Here is a 19,153-nt window from a genome sequence, read left to right on the forward strand (position 1 = left end):
TCACTCCTCCCACCCTTCAGCTGAACTTGGATACACCCACTGAAACAGTTTACCTGAGCTAATGGTCGCTCACCAACTCTAGATGGACTGGGAAGGAACACGCATAGAACCAAACTAGTCCCCCTGAATGTGGGTGACAGTTGTATGGAGGGGCAGACTGAGGGGCACTGTCAGTGGCACCAGGATTTATCCCTACTGCATGCACTGGCTCTTTGGATGGATACCTTACTCAGCCTAGATATAGTAGAGAGGGCCTTGGACCTTCCCCAAAGAAATGTGCCTTACCCTGTCTGTGGAGTGGATGGGGGTGGGGGAGTAAGTGGAGGCAATGGGAGGAGGGGAGAGAGTGGGAACTTGAATTGGCATGTATAATGAAAAAAGACAGTTTGTTATTCTAATTAATTAATTAATTTTCCCAGGACTTGGTCAAAACTGGACGGGACTGCTTGCCTATGTGGAAGTGAGGTTCCGGTCTCAGGGACAGAGCGACACCTAAGCCCAGGGGTGGCACAGCAACAAGGAGGGTCAGACCCTCATCTGTGCCCTGTGTGGGGTTGGCACCCCAGGCTGCAGACATGGACCACATGGGAGGATGCTCAGTGGGACCTGAGGGTAAGTATGTATCCACAGAGCCACAGAGGGAGAATAGGGCCAGCGGGGCTGGGGGCTTCCCAAGCAGAGAGCCCTGCACCCAGAATTGCTCAAAACCCCTTGGTCTGTGGCCTCTGCCAAAGGACAATACAGTCATGTGTGAGAGTGAGTCCGTCCCTGAGCACGCCCATCAGAAAGAAAGCCCCGAGACCTCATACAGTGGCGTCGGGTGACTGACCACCTGGTGGTGCCGGGTTCTGCGATGGATTCTGTGCCAGCCTCGCTTTTTCCAACAGTAAAGGGGGCAGTGCCCCCTGACGTGGGTGACAGAGAGCAGCTGCCCTGCCCGTAATGCTGAGGTGTGCGGTACTGAGTGGATGGGAACAGGGCTCCAGAAGCCCCTGTGTCCCCTACTCACTGGTGGCCTGGAAAAGGGCTTTCCCTGCCCAAAGTCAGCTCCCAGCTGTTGCAGGAAAGTTCCTGAGGTTGACACAGCTCAACCACTCAACCTTTATGACTCCTTCCAGCTCAGTGGTTTCCTCCCTGTCCATGCCTGTCTGTCTGTCTGTCTGTCTGTCTGTCTGTCTGTCTGTCTGTCATCTGTCTGCTCTGCAGTCCCTTCCTGACCACCTGTAGGTCAGGGTGAGGGAAGGGGAAGCCTCAAACTCTGCTCATGCACCCACCGCAGCCCGTAGGCTGAGATTAGCTGAGACACAGAAAGTCACGGAGCCTGAGAGTGTGGCTCAGCCCCCATGCCTCTGCCTCCTGAGGGCCTATCTCCATTCTGCACTGAAATAAAAACCTCATTAGCCTCTAAACACCTGCAAGCAGGAACACAAGGAGTGTGAATAATTTATTTTGTGAGTAATGTTAATATTTTATAATAACTCTGTTGAGTCGTTTGGTTGTGTGTCTGTATGAGTGGTGTTAAGACAGAGCCAGCACCAGGTTCAGCCACCACAGAAACTGCCAATGGGCTCAGGTGACAGGTTTCTGAGAGAACATGGGAGCTCAGGCCATTGGGTGAGGGGAGACAGACTTAGTCCATCAGAGGCAACCAGGCAGTGATAGTGAGTGATGGCTTCATTTAGACATACCAAAATCATCTATGCTCATTCATTCACTCATTCATTCATTCATTCATTCATTCATTCAATCTAACAACCCTTATTGCATTTAAATTAAGCTCCAACTTCGAGGGCTGGGGCGTAGTTCAGAGGTAGGTCCCTTTTCTGGCATGTTCAAAACCTGGATTTTATCTTTACCTTCAGAAATATCACCAAGCCTGGATGCATGCCCATCATCCCAGCACTTGGGAGGTAGAGGCAGCAGGATCCAGAGTTCAAGGTACATCCTTGGCTACATAGGAAGTTCAAAGACAGCCTTGGGTATATGACTCTGTTTCAAAAACCACAAATGAAACATAAACAAAAACTTTGCCACTATTCCAATCACACAAACTGCCTTGCTGTCTTCCTGATGCACAAGTACATTCTGCTTCAGGAATTCTGCCCTTGAATCACCCTCCTCCCAGTACTCCCCTAAACCTAGCTCCTTCCTCGAGCCACATTCCACCTTCATATCTTATCATGGTGAAAGCTGAAGAGATGGTGGCCAGTGGGATGCTGTGCTTGGCAGGATGTACCATGTGGGCAAGGATTTGGTGCCAAGAGCTAGAGACTGAATCAGCTGAATTCCAGGATGAGCAGGTGGAGGGGTGGGTGGGGCTAAGAGAAACAGTTTTGGGGGAGAGGGTGATAGGAGAGAGTGAGAGGCCATAGGAAAAGGCTAGCAGGTGGAGAAACAACAGAAAGAGGCCAGGCTCGAGAGGTCTCAGGGATGGGGATGAGTGATTTGGGCACCACCCAGGGAAAAAGGGCACAGGCCCGTTCCCTGTGTCCCTACATGGCTGGACTGTTTTGCCTTCTTGACAGGGATAACTCCATGTGGCTGGGTTTCTATCCCCACCCAGTGATCACTTGCTCAATTTCTTTCCTCCTGAGGATCTCACAGCCCACAGCCCAGCACATAGCACTAGCTGACCTCGAATACAGAAAAACTGACACCCACAAATAATCCTCTCCCATACATCTCTTGGAGCCATCACCTGGGGTGTGACTGACTAGCCATGGAATGCATTCCCAAGATTCCCTGCTCATGGGTGTGATCATGTGATATAATCTGGCCAATAGGATGTGGGTGAGAGTCATAGTGCTTTTTCCCCACGTGGGATCTGTCTTCATCTCCTGTGGCTGCAGCGGCCAATTCTCACAAACATAGTGGCTTTGAATAACACATTTCTTATCTTAGACTTCTGGAGGCTGGAGCTTTAAAATGTGTTGAGAGGGATGTTTTCTGAAGCTCCAGGGGAGTAATGTTCCTTGTATTTCTTACTTTGAGGTACTGCCTATGGCAACGGGTCTAGAGTCCCAAAAACAAGCTGATCTCTGGGGCGCTTTATTCTAGGGCAGGAACCTCATGCTTGTCAGGGAAACTCAGATCCAGCTGATATCTCTGCCTTGGCTTCTCTCTGGTCCTCCTGACTCCCTGTGATGTTACTGGGCAGTTACATCCAGGATGACTTCTTGCCTCAAGAAATGGCATTAAAAAAAAACCCTTCTCCCCTGTGAGGTGATGTTGTTATGAGTTAGATCAGGACTGGACATCTTTGAGGGACCATGACTCAGCCAACAAGGGATTGTTAACAGTGAGGGATTGTCCCATGCCACCATTCCCATACATCTGCTGACATAGGCAACCTCCTGTGTCCTGAAAGACCAAGCCATAGGATAGAAGGAATTGATGGTAGGCATGGAATCTGTTGCACTGGGTCCTGACACAGTACTGTCGTTGAAAACGCCCCAAGGGCACAGATGTTGACATCTTGGTGTCCAGCCCATGGCATTCTTGTAAGGAAGTAAGGTCACTGCTCTTGAAGTTCTTGTTTCATATCTTCTCTCCTCTCCATCTTCTTGTCTGCTCTTCTGTCTTTATTTCTTTTTCTCTCCCCACTCCCCTACCATGTCCTGACTCTCATGTAGTAAACAGCTCTGCCCATTACATTCTTCTGTAATGATTCATGGCCTCTCTCCATACCCAAAGCCAAGTGATCCACTGACCATGGACTAGAACCTCCAAGACTGTTAGCCGAGATAAACTTCCCTCTTTCTAAACTGATTACCTCAAGCATTTTGTCACAGCAATGGAAAGCTGACAGAGACCTGTGAGCACCCAGTTGGCACCAGGCTGGGAGATACAGTAGCAAATTTAAGAGAAAAAAAAGCAGACATTCCTGGCCTTGTGCAAGCCAGCAGACACAGGTGTACATGCTTGCCACTCAGTACTCAGAAAGCAAAGGCAGAAATATTGTGAGTTTGAGGCCAACCTAGCCAGACAAGATAAACCTCTCTCATGAATTTTGTGGTTATCCTGTATTCTGAGATCCCACAGTAAGGGGCTGGGGGTGGGCCAGGGTCTAAGTTTGCCCAACCCTGTGATGACAGCGAGCCTGAAACCCCACCTGTAACTGTGCACACCCCTGGCCTGTGGATGTTGTCTCCTAAGCAGTTTCTGAACAATCTTTCTTCCTCCTTGCCAGGATTTTTATTTGCCCTGTTTTTCCTTTTTGACAGGTGCATAGCGATCCCTCCTGTGGTCTCTATCCCATCAACACTGACCCTTCCCACCTGGTCACAGATGCAGCTTGAATCTGTCATTCTGCACGTGTTTCTAATGTCCCCTGGCAGTTTCCAGGCTTCTCCTGGTTGGAGGTGTGGCCTGTGACCCTGTACTCTTGGCTCATCTTCATAGGGTGTTTTGTCTTTCCACCATGTTCACCCCGGAGACCAAACTTGGCCTTCCAGCTCACTGCCACGCACCTTTGCTCATGGGGTCACTTCTCAGTTCTTGATTTTGTGCTTGGTTCTCCCTTTATATTTGCTTTTAGTTTTGACTTCGGATCTCACTGCACAGTCAAGTACTGGGATGATAGGCGTATCCTCATCACATCAGGTGTGAAGTGTAACAGTAGGAGGCTTCTTTTATGGACCACGAGGCTGTAAAAGCTCTTGGAAAAGATGAGGCTGTGAAACAGAGCCACCTTGCCCACAAGGACCTCTCTGAGCCTCAGTTTCCCGACTAGGAAGCCTGCTGAGGCCATAGGATGTCAAGCAGCTCTTCCAGACTCAGCGCCCACTAAATACAGGAATGATGACTCAAAAGCAGCACGAGGCTCATTTGGGTCTTGGATGGTGAAATCGGGTCATTTTTCCATTCCAGTCCCACTCCTTCATACATAACTGTACCCAGAGCCATTTTCCCGAAAATCTAAATTGAAAGTAAATAGCACAGGGACAATTTTTGGGTGATAAAACCGGCGATTCCAGAGCTTCTTCAAGTGATATTTATTCTCCCCTCTCACTAATGGCTCCAGCCGCCTCCGCGGGCTATTAAAGTGACGCATTTGCTTAACCTACCTGGGGCCGACCCACCTGATGCTGATAGGCCCCGGTGAAGCCACACAGCCCCTGCCACCAAGGCTTCTCCCAATGACTATAAATCAAAATGCTCCCCATTCTGTACTGAAAACGCTTAAACTTTGTGTTTTACAAATGTCACCTCCCCAGGACTGGGCTTAACTTCCTTTGACCCTCCAGGGATGGAAGGGAGAGTTTGCTGGGGGCATGGGGTCAGGAGATGGTCGGTTTCCAGAAGGAAGAGATGAAGGGTCAGAGGGCGAGCACTGTCTGTCCTGGGTCATGGGATTGCAGCTGCGTTAAGCTTTTGTTCTCTGCGTTCTCTTCCTGGGTGCACCAGGCAGGTGCTCAGCCACCGAGCCCTGTCCACAGCTCTTGCTCTTGGGAAACAGTGGGTCACTGTGCCCACGTTTCTCTGGAACTCACCATCCTCCTGCCTCAGCCTCTTGAGTGCCAGCATGGCCGGGGTACCATTTCCTTTTCTTTTTTTCTCTGCTGTCACACACACTTGGACCCTCCCTGCAGAGTGCACACTGATCATCTCTGCGCTCGGGAGGTGGAGGCAGGAGGATCAGACGCTCAAAGCCAGTCTGGACGACATAGTCCCCAGAGTGTAAAGGAATAAATGAATGACAGTTGGGATGTGGTCCAAGCGTTCAAGAGTCCTGGCTGGTGAGGCGCCTGTGACTGCTGTCCTGGGCTGCAGTGACCTTAGGGAAGCAGACATTTCTTGAAACAAAACTATGTGAGACCTCCCAGGTGACTGAAGGCCCCATGGAGGCAAAGTGTTCCATCAAAAATAAATCGCCTGATTACCATAAGGTATGCAAATGTATGCAAATGTGACAACTATTAAAAGCCTGCAAATGTCATCGAGGGAAAACACACCGGGTCCTGGGTGATGGGAGTGGGGTAGGAGGAGAGAGTGGAGTCGAAAGGTGGAGAAGGTTGCGGGTCCAAGGTTGGACCACAAGTCCCACAGACACACTGGTACCTGCCCACGACAGTCATTCTCAGGTGGACTCGAGTCCTTGCAGGAGGATGAACGCTCAGCCCCTGGAAGCCCCACTTCCTTGGTCCCCTTGCTAGGGAAGTGGCACTTGCCCGTCACCCCCAACTTGGAAGGCAAGATGGATCTCAGTCCATCCTGGGCTACGTAGTAAGACCTTGACAGACAGACAAACAGAGACTGTTTGGTGAGACAAGGGGGCTTGAAAGTATTTTCAGAGAAGAAAGCTGAGGGGCTGACAGGGTGAGTGGCTTGTCCAGGGTCACACAGCAGCAGGGGAGCAAATCTACACAAATCTTTTGCCACCTGCGCACAGCCCGGCCAGGACTTCCTGGATATTATTTCCCTCATCCTGAAACCTGGAACCTGTCACAAAAGTGGATGCTGGGGCTGTGAATGAAAAGCTGAACTCACAGATGGAGGCAGGAATAAACTGAAAGGAAATCAATGTCGTGTGCTGGCGACCTACACAGATATGGGCGCCTCTGATGGGGGGAATCAACTCATTCATGTTATTGACACAGCTTCTCCTGTGTAGCCCAGTCTGGTGCTGAACTGAGGGACGCACGAGTCCCAGACTCCTGAAGGGTGGGACAGCTGTGTAACAGCCCACACTGCTGGGACTCGCTCAGTCCATGAGAGCCAGGTGTTAGAGAATGATAAGGAGCCTGGTGAGAACGTTAAGATAGTCTTCTTATTAAAAAAATGCAAGGAAAAGATATGATTTGCAGCCAGAGCAACCAGCATCCAAGGCAGTGGGAAGCATCATCAAAAGCATCTGTTCACTGCACTCAGGTGTATCTACCTGAGGGCAGAGGACAGTGTCAAAAGCTACAGAGAGGAAAACTGATACATCAGTGTTGTGAAATATTTAACTATGTAAAGATGTGTTATCTTTTCACCTTGCCTGCCTAAGGCACCTGATTTGTTGAGTAAACAACTGAATGACCAATAGCTAGAAAGAAGAGATATTGGCAGAGCAGGCAATTACACATCTGCCCACCAATCCATCCATCCATCCACACACCCATCCATCCACCCATCCACCCACCCACCCATCCATCCATCCACCCACCCACCCACCCATCCATCCATCCACCCATCCATCCATCCACCCATCCATCCATCCATCCACCCACCAATCCATCCACCCACCCATCCATCTGTCCACCCATCTATTCATCCACCCACCCATCCATCTGTCCATCCATCTACCTACCCATCCATCCGTCCGTCCGTCTGTCCATCCATCCACCCATCCGTCCATCCATCCACCCACCCATCCATCTACCCATTCATCCATCCATCCGCCCATCCATCCGTCCATCCATCCACCCATCCATCCACCCATCCACCCACCCATCCATCCATTCATCCATCCACACACTCATCCATCCACCCACCCATATCCGTCCATCCATCCATCCGTCCGTCCGTCCGTCCATCCATCCATCCACCCATCCATGCGTCCATCCACCCATTCATCCATCCATCCACCCACCCACCCATCCATCCACCCATCCACCCACCCACCCATCCATCCACCCATCCACCCATCCATCCATCTATCCATCCACCCATCCATCCATATCCATCCACTCATCCGTCTGCCGATGTTTACCATTATTCTAATACAATCCATCTCTGCTATCAGTCAGCATCAATCTTTACTGTGGAGCCACAGTTGTGACTTCTACACCCATGTCCCTGTCTGGAAATTTCTTAGCCTGAGAAGTATTAGGAGACATCATGAGATGTCCCCTCTGCATTTCCGTGTGGCAGAGGTTCCCATCTCTTCCTTCCCAGGGTTACTGTGGCTGGGGATGGGGGGCTCACAGCCAATCTCCCTTTCCTCTGTGCATCCAGCCCTCTGAGCAGGGCACTGAAGCCACTAAAATGTGAATGGAGCAAAAGCAGGTGGAAGGGACGGAGCTGTGACTTCCAGGCTGGTCCATGCATTTTCCTGAAACTTCAGTTTGAAATGGAGGAGGGCCTGCTCCCTGCAGCCCCTACCCACCACTCTAGCTAACCACAGCAAGTGTCACTAGTTTGGATCATATGACATGGAAGGATGCAGACAGACAGATATATAAAAGAACTCCAAAGGTCCAACCTTGTTGAAGACCACTGCGGGTGGAAGGAAGTACAGCCTCCTCCTCCCCTTCCTCCTCCTCCTCCTCCTCCTCCTCCTCCTCCTCCTCATTTTCCTCTCCATCCTCCTCCTTTATTTACTGCTAATTTTCAGCCTTTAACCTGGGCCTGTTTGGAGCGTGCATCTTATCAGACTGTTTGTGCACACTTAGCCACAACCCTCCCTCCGGTCTCCTTATCATCTCTTTCCAGGTTGTCTCCCAGGTACCACCATGGACTGGACCCCAGTGCAGCCCTGTCTCCCCAATCCCACCCTAGCTCCTTTTGTGTCCTCACCCCATGGTAGCCCTACAGAAAAAGAGCCTTCCAATCTCTCTGCCTTCCCCTGGGTTCCACAGTCATCCTAAGGATGGATCCTGCTCAAACAAAACTGCACCTTCTGAGGTCTCCTGAGGGCCTCCAGGCATCCACACAGCAGCCAGAAGGATCAATTCATCTTCAATAAATCCTGACCTTCCTCCTCTCTCCCTCTCCATCTCTCTATGGCTCCCTTGTGCCCTCAACAGAAAGCACATGCTTCTTGATATTTTCAACATCCCGTACAAGCTCATGACTCTATTGTTCCCACCCTTCTCTACTCAGCGCCCTGCATCTAATGCCTCGGCATCCTTAACTGTCACCCTTTGAGGAACCTCCCACACTGACAGCAATCGTGAGAAAGGAGTGACCTCTACAGAACAAAAGACAAGCAGCCTGGCACCTTACAGTCCAGACTATATGGTACTGACAATGTCCCTGAGCTCCATGAAGATGAGGTCTGATCTGTCTGCTAACTGATGTCCCCAGACCACAAAAGCTCCACCTTCTCCTCCATCTCCTCCTCCTTCATCTCCTCCTCCTCCATCCCCTCCTCCATCTCCTCCTCCATCCCCTCCTCCATCCCCTTCTCCTCTATCCCCTCCTCCATCTCCTCCTCCATCCCCTCCTCCATCTCCTCCTCCTCCATCCCCTCCTCCATCTCCTCCTCCATCTCCTCCTCCATTTCCTCCTCATCTCCTCCATCTCCTTCCCCATATCCTTCTCCTCCATCTCCTCCTCCTCAGCCCCAGATAAGGACTCAATCAGTTAAATGAAGGGGCAATGGCTGTGTAAAGTAGAGGCCTCACGAAGCTGTTCTGCATTGCAAACCTCTGGGCGAGGCCAGGCTAGGTAGAGCAGTCCGACCATTGAGGAGGCTGGAGCATGAGCTGTCCATCTGTCCCTGTCAGAGGGTTACCACACAGGTCACGGCCCTGTCTGTGCGGCTGGAGCCCATGCTGGGGAGGAGTCCTCTCTGGCCCTGCTCCTGTCAGCTGGAACCCCATCTCCTCCTGCAAAAGGCAGCATTTGTGCTGCTGTGTATTAATTGCCTGGTTTTTTTCCTTAAAAAAAAAAAAAGATACGAGATGCTGTCTGCAGCATGTGTGTGAGTGAGTGTTTAATGGCTTTCTCATTTGGAGATCGGGCCAGAACGCTTTTTGAGGAAAGTCTGCCTAGTGCCTGAAACAGAGAGAAAATTCCACTGCCTTCCTTGCACCCCCGCCATCATCCATCACCAAGACTCTGCAGATCGAAAACACAGGCATTGATTGGACAAGTTCCAATGACAGCCAAGAGACAGGGCGAGCCCTCTTCCTTTCTCAAGGGCTGGGGTCCGAGTTGGAGGGAGCGAGGGGATCCTGGCCGTGCTGAGCGTGCTAAGAAGGTGTTGTGTGGCCAGCTGGGTTCAGGAGGACATGAGGCTCTGGTGGACCACGGCTGGAGATGTTTTGAATTGTGTGTGTATGTACGTGAGTACAGTTCCCACAGAGGCCAGAAGAGAACATTGAATCCCCTGGAGCTGGAGTAACAGACAGTTGTGAGCTTCCTTGTGGGTCCTGGGAACCGAACCAGGGTCCTTTGAGAGAACAGGAAGCAGGAATGGGTGATGCCTTCAACCCAAGCACTTGGGAGGCAGAGGCAGGCAGATCTCAGTACAAGTACAGCCTGGCCTACAGAGTGAGTCCCAGGGCAGCCAGGCTACATAGAGAAACCCTGTCTCAGAAAGACCAAAAACACACATCGTCTTGACATAGAGTTATTATATTAACCAACTGTTACACCTTCTAGGCGGTGACCATTAGTGGTGGAGCGCAGCTGTTGTGACAGACGTGCCGTGAAATTCCCAATAGGAAACAGCTGGAAACAGTTCACGCGCAAAGGATTGCAAGAGCCTGGCGTGGCCATTATACAGCAAAATATTATTCAGCCATGAAAAGGGCAGATGTGACCCATGGTATGATGAGGATGAGCCTATTCAGTGACGGAAGCCTCATGGAGAAACACTGCCTTGACAAACAGAGAGAGAGAGAGAGAGAGAGCACTGTCTGAATGAGAACAGTTCCCATTGGCTCATGTATTTTTAAAGCATGGTCCCCCAGGTAATAGAACTGTTAAGGACAGGATTAGGAGGTGTGGCCTCGTCAGAGGAGGTGTGTCACTGAGAGAGAGCTTTGAGGGTTCAACAGCCTACAGCAGGCCCAGGGCCTGCTCCCTGCCATGATGATCATGGACTGAGCCTCTGAAACTGTAAGCAAGCCCCAGTTAAGTGCTTCCTTTATAAGAGTTGCTTGGTCATGGTGTCTCCTCACAGTAGAACAGTAACTAAGACACTATGACCCAATTTATAGAAAGGTCTCCAGAGAAGCAAAATGCATAGACACAGAGGACCTAGGGGATAACAGGAGTTGTCGCTTAAATGACAGAGTTCGGGGCAAAGCCCAACGGTGGAAGCTGTGGTACCGGATACTTGAAAGGCTGAGGCAGAAGAGTGTAGGCAACTCAGTGAGACTCTGTCTTCAAACGACTTTGAGAGTCAGGAAAGATAGCACAGCAATTATGAGCACCAGCTGCTCTTGCAGAGGCCTTGGTTTGATTCCCAGCACCCACGGGTCGGCGCACAGCCATCTGTTACTCCAGTTCCAGGGAACCAGAAACCCTCTTCAGGCCTCTATGGGCACCAGACGTGAACATGGTACACAGACACAGAGGAAAAAACACACACCAACAGCTGGGGGCGTAGTCAGGGATGAAACACTCCCCAAGAATCCCCCAGTGAGGGCCTGGGGGCGTGGCCAGGATGGAGCCCCGCCTAGAATACCCCAGTGAGGTTTGGGGCCCTTTGGTGCCAATGTGGCTGGGCTGTCTGAGATGAGGTCCCAGGAAAGTCAGAAGTGAGAGCTGCCTGGGTTCATCCACTCACCTTCCAGTCTACCTGTGGCCCTGACTTTTTGGGGTGTCTACACTAAGTTCCAGCCCTGGTTCCCAAGAGGGGCTCCACTCTCCTTCCTTGGGACAAGCAGCAAAACCCACTAGCTGTCCGCTGTCCTCAGCGTCCTCCACGTGCTTTGGTTCACACCGGGCAGATGTAACACCTGCTTTTAAATTCAATTAAGTCAGCCTCCATTCTGTGTCTGGAATACATTACCAGCCAGAGACAGCAGGGAAGGGAAGGGGGGGGGGCAGAAAACACAACACAGGCCTATTTAGAGATTTCCCTCTAAATGGATTTTAATTCTCTCGATTTATCAGAGTTCCGCGAAGCCGCTGACAAGTGCAGAGCCAGCTCCAGCCACATGGACAGGGATGTGGGCGCAGCTGCGGATCCGCCATCGACTCTCAGACTCCCAGCCACGCACCGACCGACCGGCCATGGGACAGCTGTGTCCCTTCTCTGAGCATCAGTCTGTGCAAGTAGAATGGGAGCAAGGACCGCAGGAGATCCTGAAGGACAAAGGCCAGGGCTGGTCAGCAGTGTCTCAGGCGCAGTGAATGCTGGGGAGACTGGAAAGGTTGAGATAATACTCATGATGTTGGTGATGATAGTGATGATGATGGTGGTGATGATGGTGATGGTGATGATGTTGGTGATGATGATGATGGTGGTGATGGTGGTGATGTTGGTGATGATGATGATGGTGATGATGGTGGTGATGTTGGTGATGATGTTGGTGATGATGATGATGGTGATGATGGTGGTGATGATGGTGATGGCGGTGATGATGATGGTGGTGGTGATGATGGTGATGATGGTGGTGATGATGGTGATGGTGGTGATGATGATGGTGATGATGGTGATGATGGTGGTGATGATGGTGGTGGTGATGAAGGTGATGATGATGATGGTGACTGTGGTGGTTTGGTAATGATGATGGTGATTTGATTGTGGTGATACTGATGTTGGTGATGGTAGTGGTGTTTGTTAAGGGAACCAAGACACTGAACAAATACCAAGGCCAGACAGGTCAGGGGGGGACACCAGACGGCACAAAAAATTGATTCTTTTCCATAAACTTGACCCTCCATGGATGCACTGCTCCAGTCACCAGCCGTCAGATGGCAGTGCCAAGTTCATGGCTTCAGGACAGCGGAGCAGACACCGGTGCTGCTTTCTTAGGGACACACAGAAGCACCCGTTTGTCCTCCAACATGGGCGGGAAGGGAGACCCTGCCAGTTGTCACACTGGCCCCAAGTTCAGGACAGAACCTAGTAGACTGTCATTTGTACATCACGCCTAGGTTAACAGCCCGGGTCCAACACACACGGGGAGCCACAGGCCGGGTCTGGCCCTACTGAAGCCTCTGAGGCTGAGCCTCTCCTGTCCCACGATGTGGGAGAAGTGGGGACCCCTGTGCTCCAATGCCCACATGGGACACTGTGGCTCCTGGGACAGGCTTAGTTTTCAACTACTGAGGAGGGCACTTTACTACCCCAACTGGAAAATGGTTTGGGCAGGCGGTGCAATGACCTCTGGGGCTTCAGGCACCGAATGGACAGAGAGAACACAAGACTCGCTGTTAGTCAGACCAATCAGCAAGCTCCAGCTGCCTCCAAAATGAAGGACTATACCTGCCAGCCAGCACGCTGAGTTGGTGTGACAGAGGGTGGGGCGCTGAGTGGAGGGTGCGTGGGGATTAGTCGGGACGAGAGTCCCTGGGGTGCGGACTTTTAGAAGCCAAATCAGGATGTACACAAAGGAAGGAGTGTGCTGGGTGCTGGGGTGGCTTCAGAGACAGGTGACCCGTGGGGACAGGCGCAGCAACCCGAGAGCAGAGCTTCACACAGGCTTGCTGCAGGCTAGGGCTTGCAGGGTTGGCCTTGGTGACAAATTGGAGTCACTGCGCAGACAAATGGCAGTGGCTGGTGCCCAGGGAGGGAAGCCAGAACCTAGCATGTCCACACACTGCCTGGACTCCATCGTGAGGACAGTCGGCTCTTTGGGAAATAGGGAGCCATGGAGGGTTCGGGGCAGACAAGTGACCACACCCAAGACGTATCCCGGCTCCACAGTGGGATTTGGGGGTCAGGCTAAGACAGGATTGTACCTGGAAGGCTTGGGGAGGGTCTAGAATGAAGAGCGGCTGAGGTTGGGATGGCAACATCACAGGGTGCATGTGACTCAGGCGTAGATACCACAGCCATGGGCGACACTGAGTCACCGCCTAGTGTATACCTCAGCGCCACTGTCGCCTGCAGTGACTTACTCATCCATTCGGCCTGGAGCAACGGGAGCTGTCGCCCCACTCACCCTCGGGAGGGGCCCATGACCCACTTCCTTCAACACAGGGGGCATAGAATGTCTACACCATCATCTACTTCCTGTGACCACTGAGTCAACTCGCCTCCTCTACCCACAAGCCTCCATGGGTCTTTCAGACGGAAGGCCAGTCCTCTCTGAAGCTCGTGAAGCCCCCCCACCCCCGCACCTCCTGCCTTCTACTCTAGTCACACAGGCCTCCTCCCTGCTCCTCGTGGCCAGGCCCTGCCTTGGCCTAGGCCTTTGCACAGCTGAGTTCCAGCCCCAGGCCTTTGCACAGCTGAGTTCCCCGCCCTTGGGGCCTTTGCACTGCACTGTCCCCAGCCCCAGGCACACTCTCCAAAGCGAGGCGCTGTGTGACGCAGCTTGGAGGGTGTCTCCAACCATAATTTGGGACGACAGAGCAGGGAGCAGGGTTCTAGAATCTCCCATCTCCCGCACGCTGAGGGCCTTTCCGAGCGGGGGTGGGGAGGGGAGATCACAGTTCCCTCTGACCCCCGAAGCCGCCTGCAGAGGCCCCGGGAGTCTGCGCAGGCGCTGTAGTGGTTCGAGCTGCAGGGACTCGCAGCCAATGACCGTGCTTCGTGATGAGGTAATGCACGGAACCGCGTCCTGATTGGTCTCTGCCAGGCCACAAGCTTGTCCTTCAGGGCGGGACTCGCTGCTTTGCTGAAGGGGCTGCGTGGAACTCTCCAGAAAGGAGTGCTTCTTATTTTCAAGGTGTGAATTTCTAAGACCAGGTCTCCGGTAGCCCAGGCTAGCCTCGGGCGCACTGTGGAGCCCAGGCTTGCCTGGTACCCCTGATATTCCCGTCTCTGCCCCCTCGGGTGTGTTGGATGACACATGAACCCTTATGCAGCACCTACTGTATGCCAGCTCACCACCCATGCCGCCACGCCCTACACATTTATTGAACGCCTTTGGTGTGTCAACCTGCCACCTACGTGGGATACGGTGCCCAAACTGCCACGTGCACATTCTATTTTATATTTTTGTTACTTTTGTGTCTAAAATTAGTTTACTTTGCACTTTATCCTATTTTTAAATTTTATTATTTATTGGATTTTTCTGGATTTGCGCACTGAACCATCTTGCCAGCCTTCATTTTATTTTTTAAATGACTTTCAATTATTTCTAATTTTAGTTTTCAATGTATTTTTCTTTACTTTCATTTCATTTTGAATGAACTCACTTTCCCATTGTAGGCCAGGCTATCACAATCCTCCTGCCTCAGTTTGTCTGGTGCGTGGAACACAGATGTATGCGACCATGGAGGCTAGGGTAGGCAAAGTGGAAGATGGGACCTCTTCTAAGGCTCAAAATTTTAGGGAGCAGCGAATCTCATGGGGCTAATCCTGAGGTTTGTCTTATGTTTGACTGTGACGTAGGGGTGGGATCCCGGGCCCTGCTGGGCAATCTCTGGCCTCTGGCTCTGGGCTAGCCTGGCCTTCAGGTTCATTCATCCCTTTACTTTTTGGGTCTTTCTGGCTTTTTTTTTCCAAAATATTTATTTATTATGTATATAATAGTCTGTTTGTGTGTATGCTTGCAGGCACCAGATCCCACTATAGATGGTTGTGAGCCACAATGTGGCTGCTGGGAATTGAACTCAGGACCTTTGGAAGAGCAGGCAATGCTCTTAACCTCTGAGCCATCTCTCCAGCCCCTCTGGCTTTGTTTTTGTTTTGAGACAGGGTTTTCTTGTGTAGACCAGGCTGGCCTCAAACTCAGAACTCACCCAGCCTCTATCTCACAAGTGCTGAGATCAAAGGTGTGGCCAACCTCGCTGTTTTTTGAGGTAGGAAGTCACACAGCCAGGCTGACCTTGAAGTCTCCATGCAGCCCTGGCGACTCAACCCCCACGACCCTCCAGTGGTGTCCTACAGCTCCAGAACCCTCTGCCTACTCAGGGACACACAGACATGGGACCAGGAGGCATTCGCATCCTGGAACTTGTGCAGCGCTGGAGACTCGATGCAGCACCCTGAGACTCAGGAAAGCACCAGAGACCCAGTACAGCACCTTAGATGGGGTGCAGCACCCCCAGACTCTGCCTAGGGCCCGTGAGTCTCTGTAAAACTTCATTCCCTTTTGACAGCTACATCATATGCCGACGCATGGGCAGAGCTGAAGCTGGGTGGGGTAGACTCGTGCACACGGTGTTGTGGGAGCAGCCTCTGGGGTTTCACGTGGGAGGAAACTACCCCGGGCTGCATCGCAGTTAAGGCAGGATTTAAGATTCAGTTAGGTGGGACAGTTCAGAGCCACTGCGAAGGGAGAGAGACAGAGATTGAGAGACTCCTGGGTCCTCTGAGGACCTTTGCACAAGCCCCGGGATGCCAGTCAAGGTAGGCAATGATCCCAGTAGCTTGCCAACTGCCTGCCCCACCAGAGTGCCCGCACACAGTAGGTTCTCAATAAAGATTCAAAAACACAATGCAAACTGCGAATTCATGGAACAAGAGGAAAAACCCGCCCGCGTGTCTCCCCGGCCCACCGTGGTGCAGATAGAGATATTAGGGGAGGAAGATCGGCGAGCTCCCCGCCCCCTTTAATTATCCTGTTGACAAGACTCAGGATCCCGCTCGTCAAGGTGGCATCTGAGAGGACGGTTCCCTTTAGCGACGCTGACAGCTAATTTGTGGGAAGTTTAATTACAGGCGGCGTTAATTAACTGGCAAAGCGCTGGTCGAGGACGGCGGCCATCTGTTCCGAAGATGTCCTCTCCTTCTGGGCCTGACTGGGGCTGGGGCGGGAGAAAAGAGGAGGAGGGAGGAGTGGGAGGAGGGAAGGAGGGCGCGGGAGGAGCGAGGAGGGGAGGACGGATGACGGGGGTGGGCGGGGGTTCCCGCACAGGGGGTCCGCAGAGGGAGCAGAGGAGTCGGGGTGAGTGCTAGGCCTTCGCCGAAGCTGGGACACCATTAACTACGTGGGTGCCCACCCTGGTCTTAGGACCTTTGCACACGGCTGCGCCCAGACCCCCGGGGCCCCGCAGCCCTGGCTCTCCTAAGCCTTACACTCCAGCCTGGAGATCCCCAATCCCGAAAACCGAGGTCCCCGCCTCCCTGCACAGACCGAGTCCTGGTAGCCTTGACACTGAGTTCAAATCCGGCTCCCTTCGGCCTCTGCGCCCCTGCTCCAGCAGCAGCCTGGGAGACTCAGTTTCCCTTTCGGATGAGGGTGACTCGGGATCCCGATGATGCCTGTGCCCCGACGGCTGCCCATGGTCCCCGCCAGCGCCGGGTCACCGCGGCCAGCACGCTCGGCAAAGCCTCAGTTTCCCCCTTTGCCCTTCCTCAGGCGAACACAGATGGCACCTGTGTTCCTGCCTGGCCGGGCAGGAAGGGGCCCCCGCCGGAGCGGGGGTGGGGAGCTGGCATGGGCGCCCCAGCAGCTGGGACTCTTGGCAGCCGATGGCAGCCGGAGGCGGCTGGACACGAGCCCGGGCTCGGGTGGAGGACAGAGAGGCTGCGACAAGATGGGGGACCCCCACTCACAGGAGGAGGGGAATCCCGTGTGCACTTACCAGGCGCCTGCTGGATGCGGCGGCCACCGCTCATCCCCAGCCTCCAGGACTGTGGCCTTGTCCCACCGTGGGCCTTCAGTACTCACAAGGCAAGTCACTTAGTCAGTAGATGCTGGCCGCTCACCCAGGCCTTTGCACATACTGTGAAAATCAGCCATCGTCAGACTTGTGAGGCCGGCGTACTGTTGAGGCCATTTTACAGATGATAAAACTGAGCTCAGGGAGACGAAACAATGAAGTAGACTGTCTGGCCTCAGGACGCAGTTATTCAAAATACCCCTCCGCTCTGCCCCTTACCCCCATGCCCCGGGGCACGACTAGGAGGGGCTTTGCTGGGACTTGGGGGCGTGGTCACGTCGTGGCGGGGTAGGACAGGGCGTGGCTATTCTAGGGGCGGATCCTGGGCGGCTGAATTCCCTAGTTTGGCGCGGGAAAGCGGGAACCCTCCAGATTTAAACAGACTTTATTTAAACCCCCACACCCCCTCCCCGCGTCAGTTGGGGTCAGGAGGTCTCGGGGGTCACTTCTGATGGCTCCACGTTCTCGAGCGTCCCCAGGGACGTGGTGCTGCTGCAGCGACGGCAGGGGACTGTCTGGGCTAGCAGCTCGAGCCTGTGGGAGCGCAGTCGGGTCTGGATGGCCCAGATGGGGGGGCGGCGTCCGGGTAGCGGTGGGTCGTCGCCGCCCACGCTGCTGTTCGCGGAGCCGTCGTGCGTGCTGGCCACCGACTGCTTGCACAGGGGGCACAAGCGGCACGGGGCGCGCAAGAACCAGGGGTCGATGCAGCGGCAGTGGTACACATGCGCGCAAGGCAGGATCTTGAGCCGCTCGCCCTCTTCGTACTCGTCCAGGCAAATGGCGCACAGGTCGCTGAGGCGCGTGAACGTGCGCACCTGGGCCTTCTGGCACGTCTGGGTCTTCACCGTGGTGCCCCGGGTCCCCCAACACCGGACCCGCGGCCACAGCTGCCTCAGCACGAACAGCGTGGACGCGGCCAGGGCCAGGGCTCGAGCGAGCGCCCAGCATGCAGCCACGGCGGGGTGACACTCGGGGTCTGGACAGGGTGCCCCGTGGGGCAGCAGCACGCGCGCTGGCCGGTCGCAGCGCACGGTCACCTCCAGGTCGTCGAACGCGCGCAGCTGCCCTGGGGCCTCAGTGCGCGTGGGAGCTGCTGTGGCTCCAGCCCTCCGCGTGTGCAGCCCCGTGCTCTCCCACGTGCAGCCCAGGGGCCGGACTATCACGAGTGGGTCCAGCGAGGGGTTATCGGGCTCAATAGCCTCGATCGCGAGGCAGGCGTTGGCCGGCCTGGCCGCCAGCAAGTAGCTGCGTATGCCCTGGGGGCCCAAGGGGATCCCAAGCAGCGCCGGGAGCTCCGAAAAGTCCACGGAGCTCAGGTTAACCTGCGCGTTCGCGGACGACGGGGACAGAACCAGCCAGAGGGCCACCAGGGCCATCTGGGCTACTCGGGCCATGGCCGTCCCTACCTCCAGCTGTCGCGCGCCGCCAAGCCCCGCGTGGGACGGCACAGGAGCCCTTCGGGCATCTCCGGAGCCACCCGGGGAGCCCGTGGCCGGGTGGGAGCGGCGCCCGCTGTGGCCGGACGCAGGGCCTCAAGCGGAAGTGGCTCCTGGGGACAGCGCGGTCCACCTGGTGTCCAGGAGACCTGCTTTGAGGATGACACCTCGGGGTTGTAGAAGCCTCCGAGCTCTGTGACGTCTTTGTCACGTACGCCCAAGAACACTCAGCTGTGAGGACTCCTAGCTGGTGGCGTATTACTAAACCCCGACTCCGGTCATTCCCAGGGGAATCCAGGACATCCATTCTTGGAAGTGGGAACCGAATTTCA

The 19,153-nt window shown here is 53.8% G+C and overlaps 1 protein-coding gene across 1 annotated transcript; it reads right to left on the reverse strand.

The window, feature by feature from the left end:
- Positions 1-17,795: 17,795 nt before the first annotated feature.
- On the reverse strand, positions 17,796-18,910 carry Znrf4 (zinc and ring finger 4). The gene has a single exon (XM_050125344.1). The coding sequence runs from the start codon at positions 18,777-18,779 to the stop codon at positions 17,811-17,813; it is 969 nt and encodes a 322-aa protein (XP_049981301.1). The 5' UTR covers positions 18,780-18,910; the 3' UTR covers positions 17,796-17,810.
- Positions 18,911-19,153: the final 243 nt, after the last annotated feature.

The sequence above is a fragment of the Alexandromys fortis genome, unplaced genomic scaffold, assembly GCF_014885135.2.
Source record: "Alexandromys fortis isolate MF-2015 unplaced genomic scaffold, M_Fortis_MF-2015_v1.1 scaffold_243, whole genome shotgun sequence".
Taxonomy (NCBI): domain Eukaryota; kingdom Metazoa; phylum Chordata; class Mammalia; order Rodentia; family Cricetidae; genus Alexandromys; species Alexandromys fortis.

Coding starts and splice junctions, on each gene's coding strand:
- Znrf4 (XM_050125344.1), bottom strand. CDS start 18,779: ATGGCCCGAGTAGCCCAGATGGCCCTGGTGGCCCTCTGGCTGGTTCTG.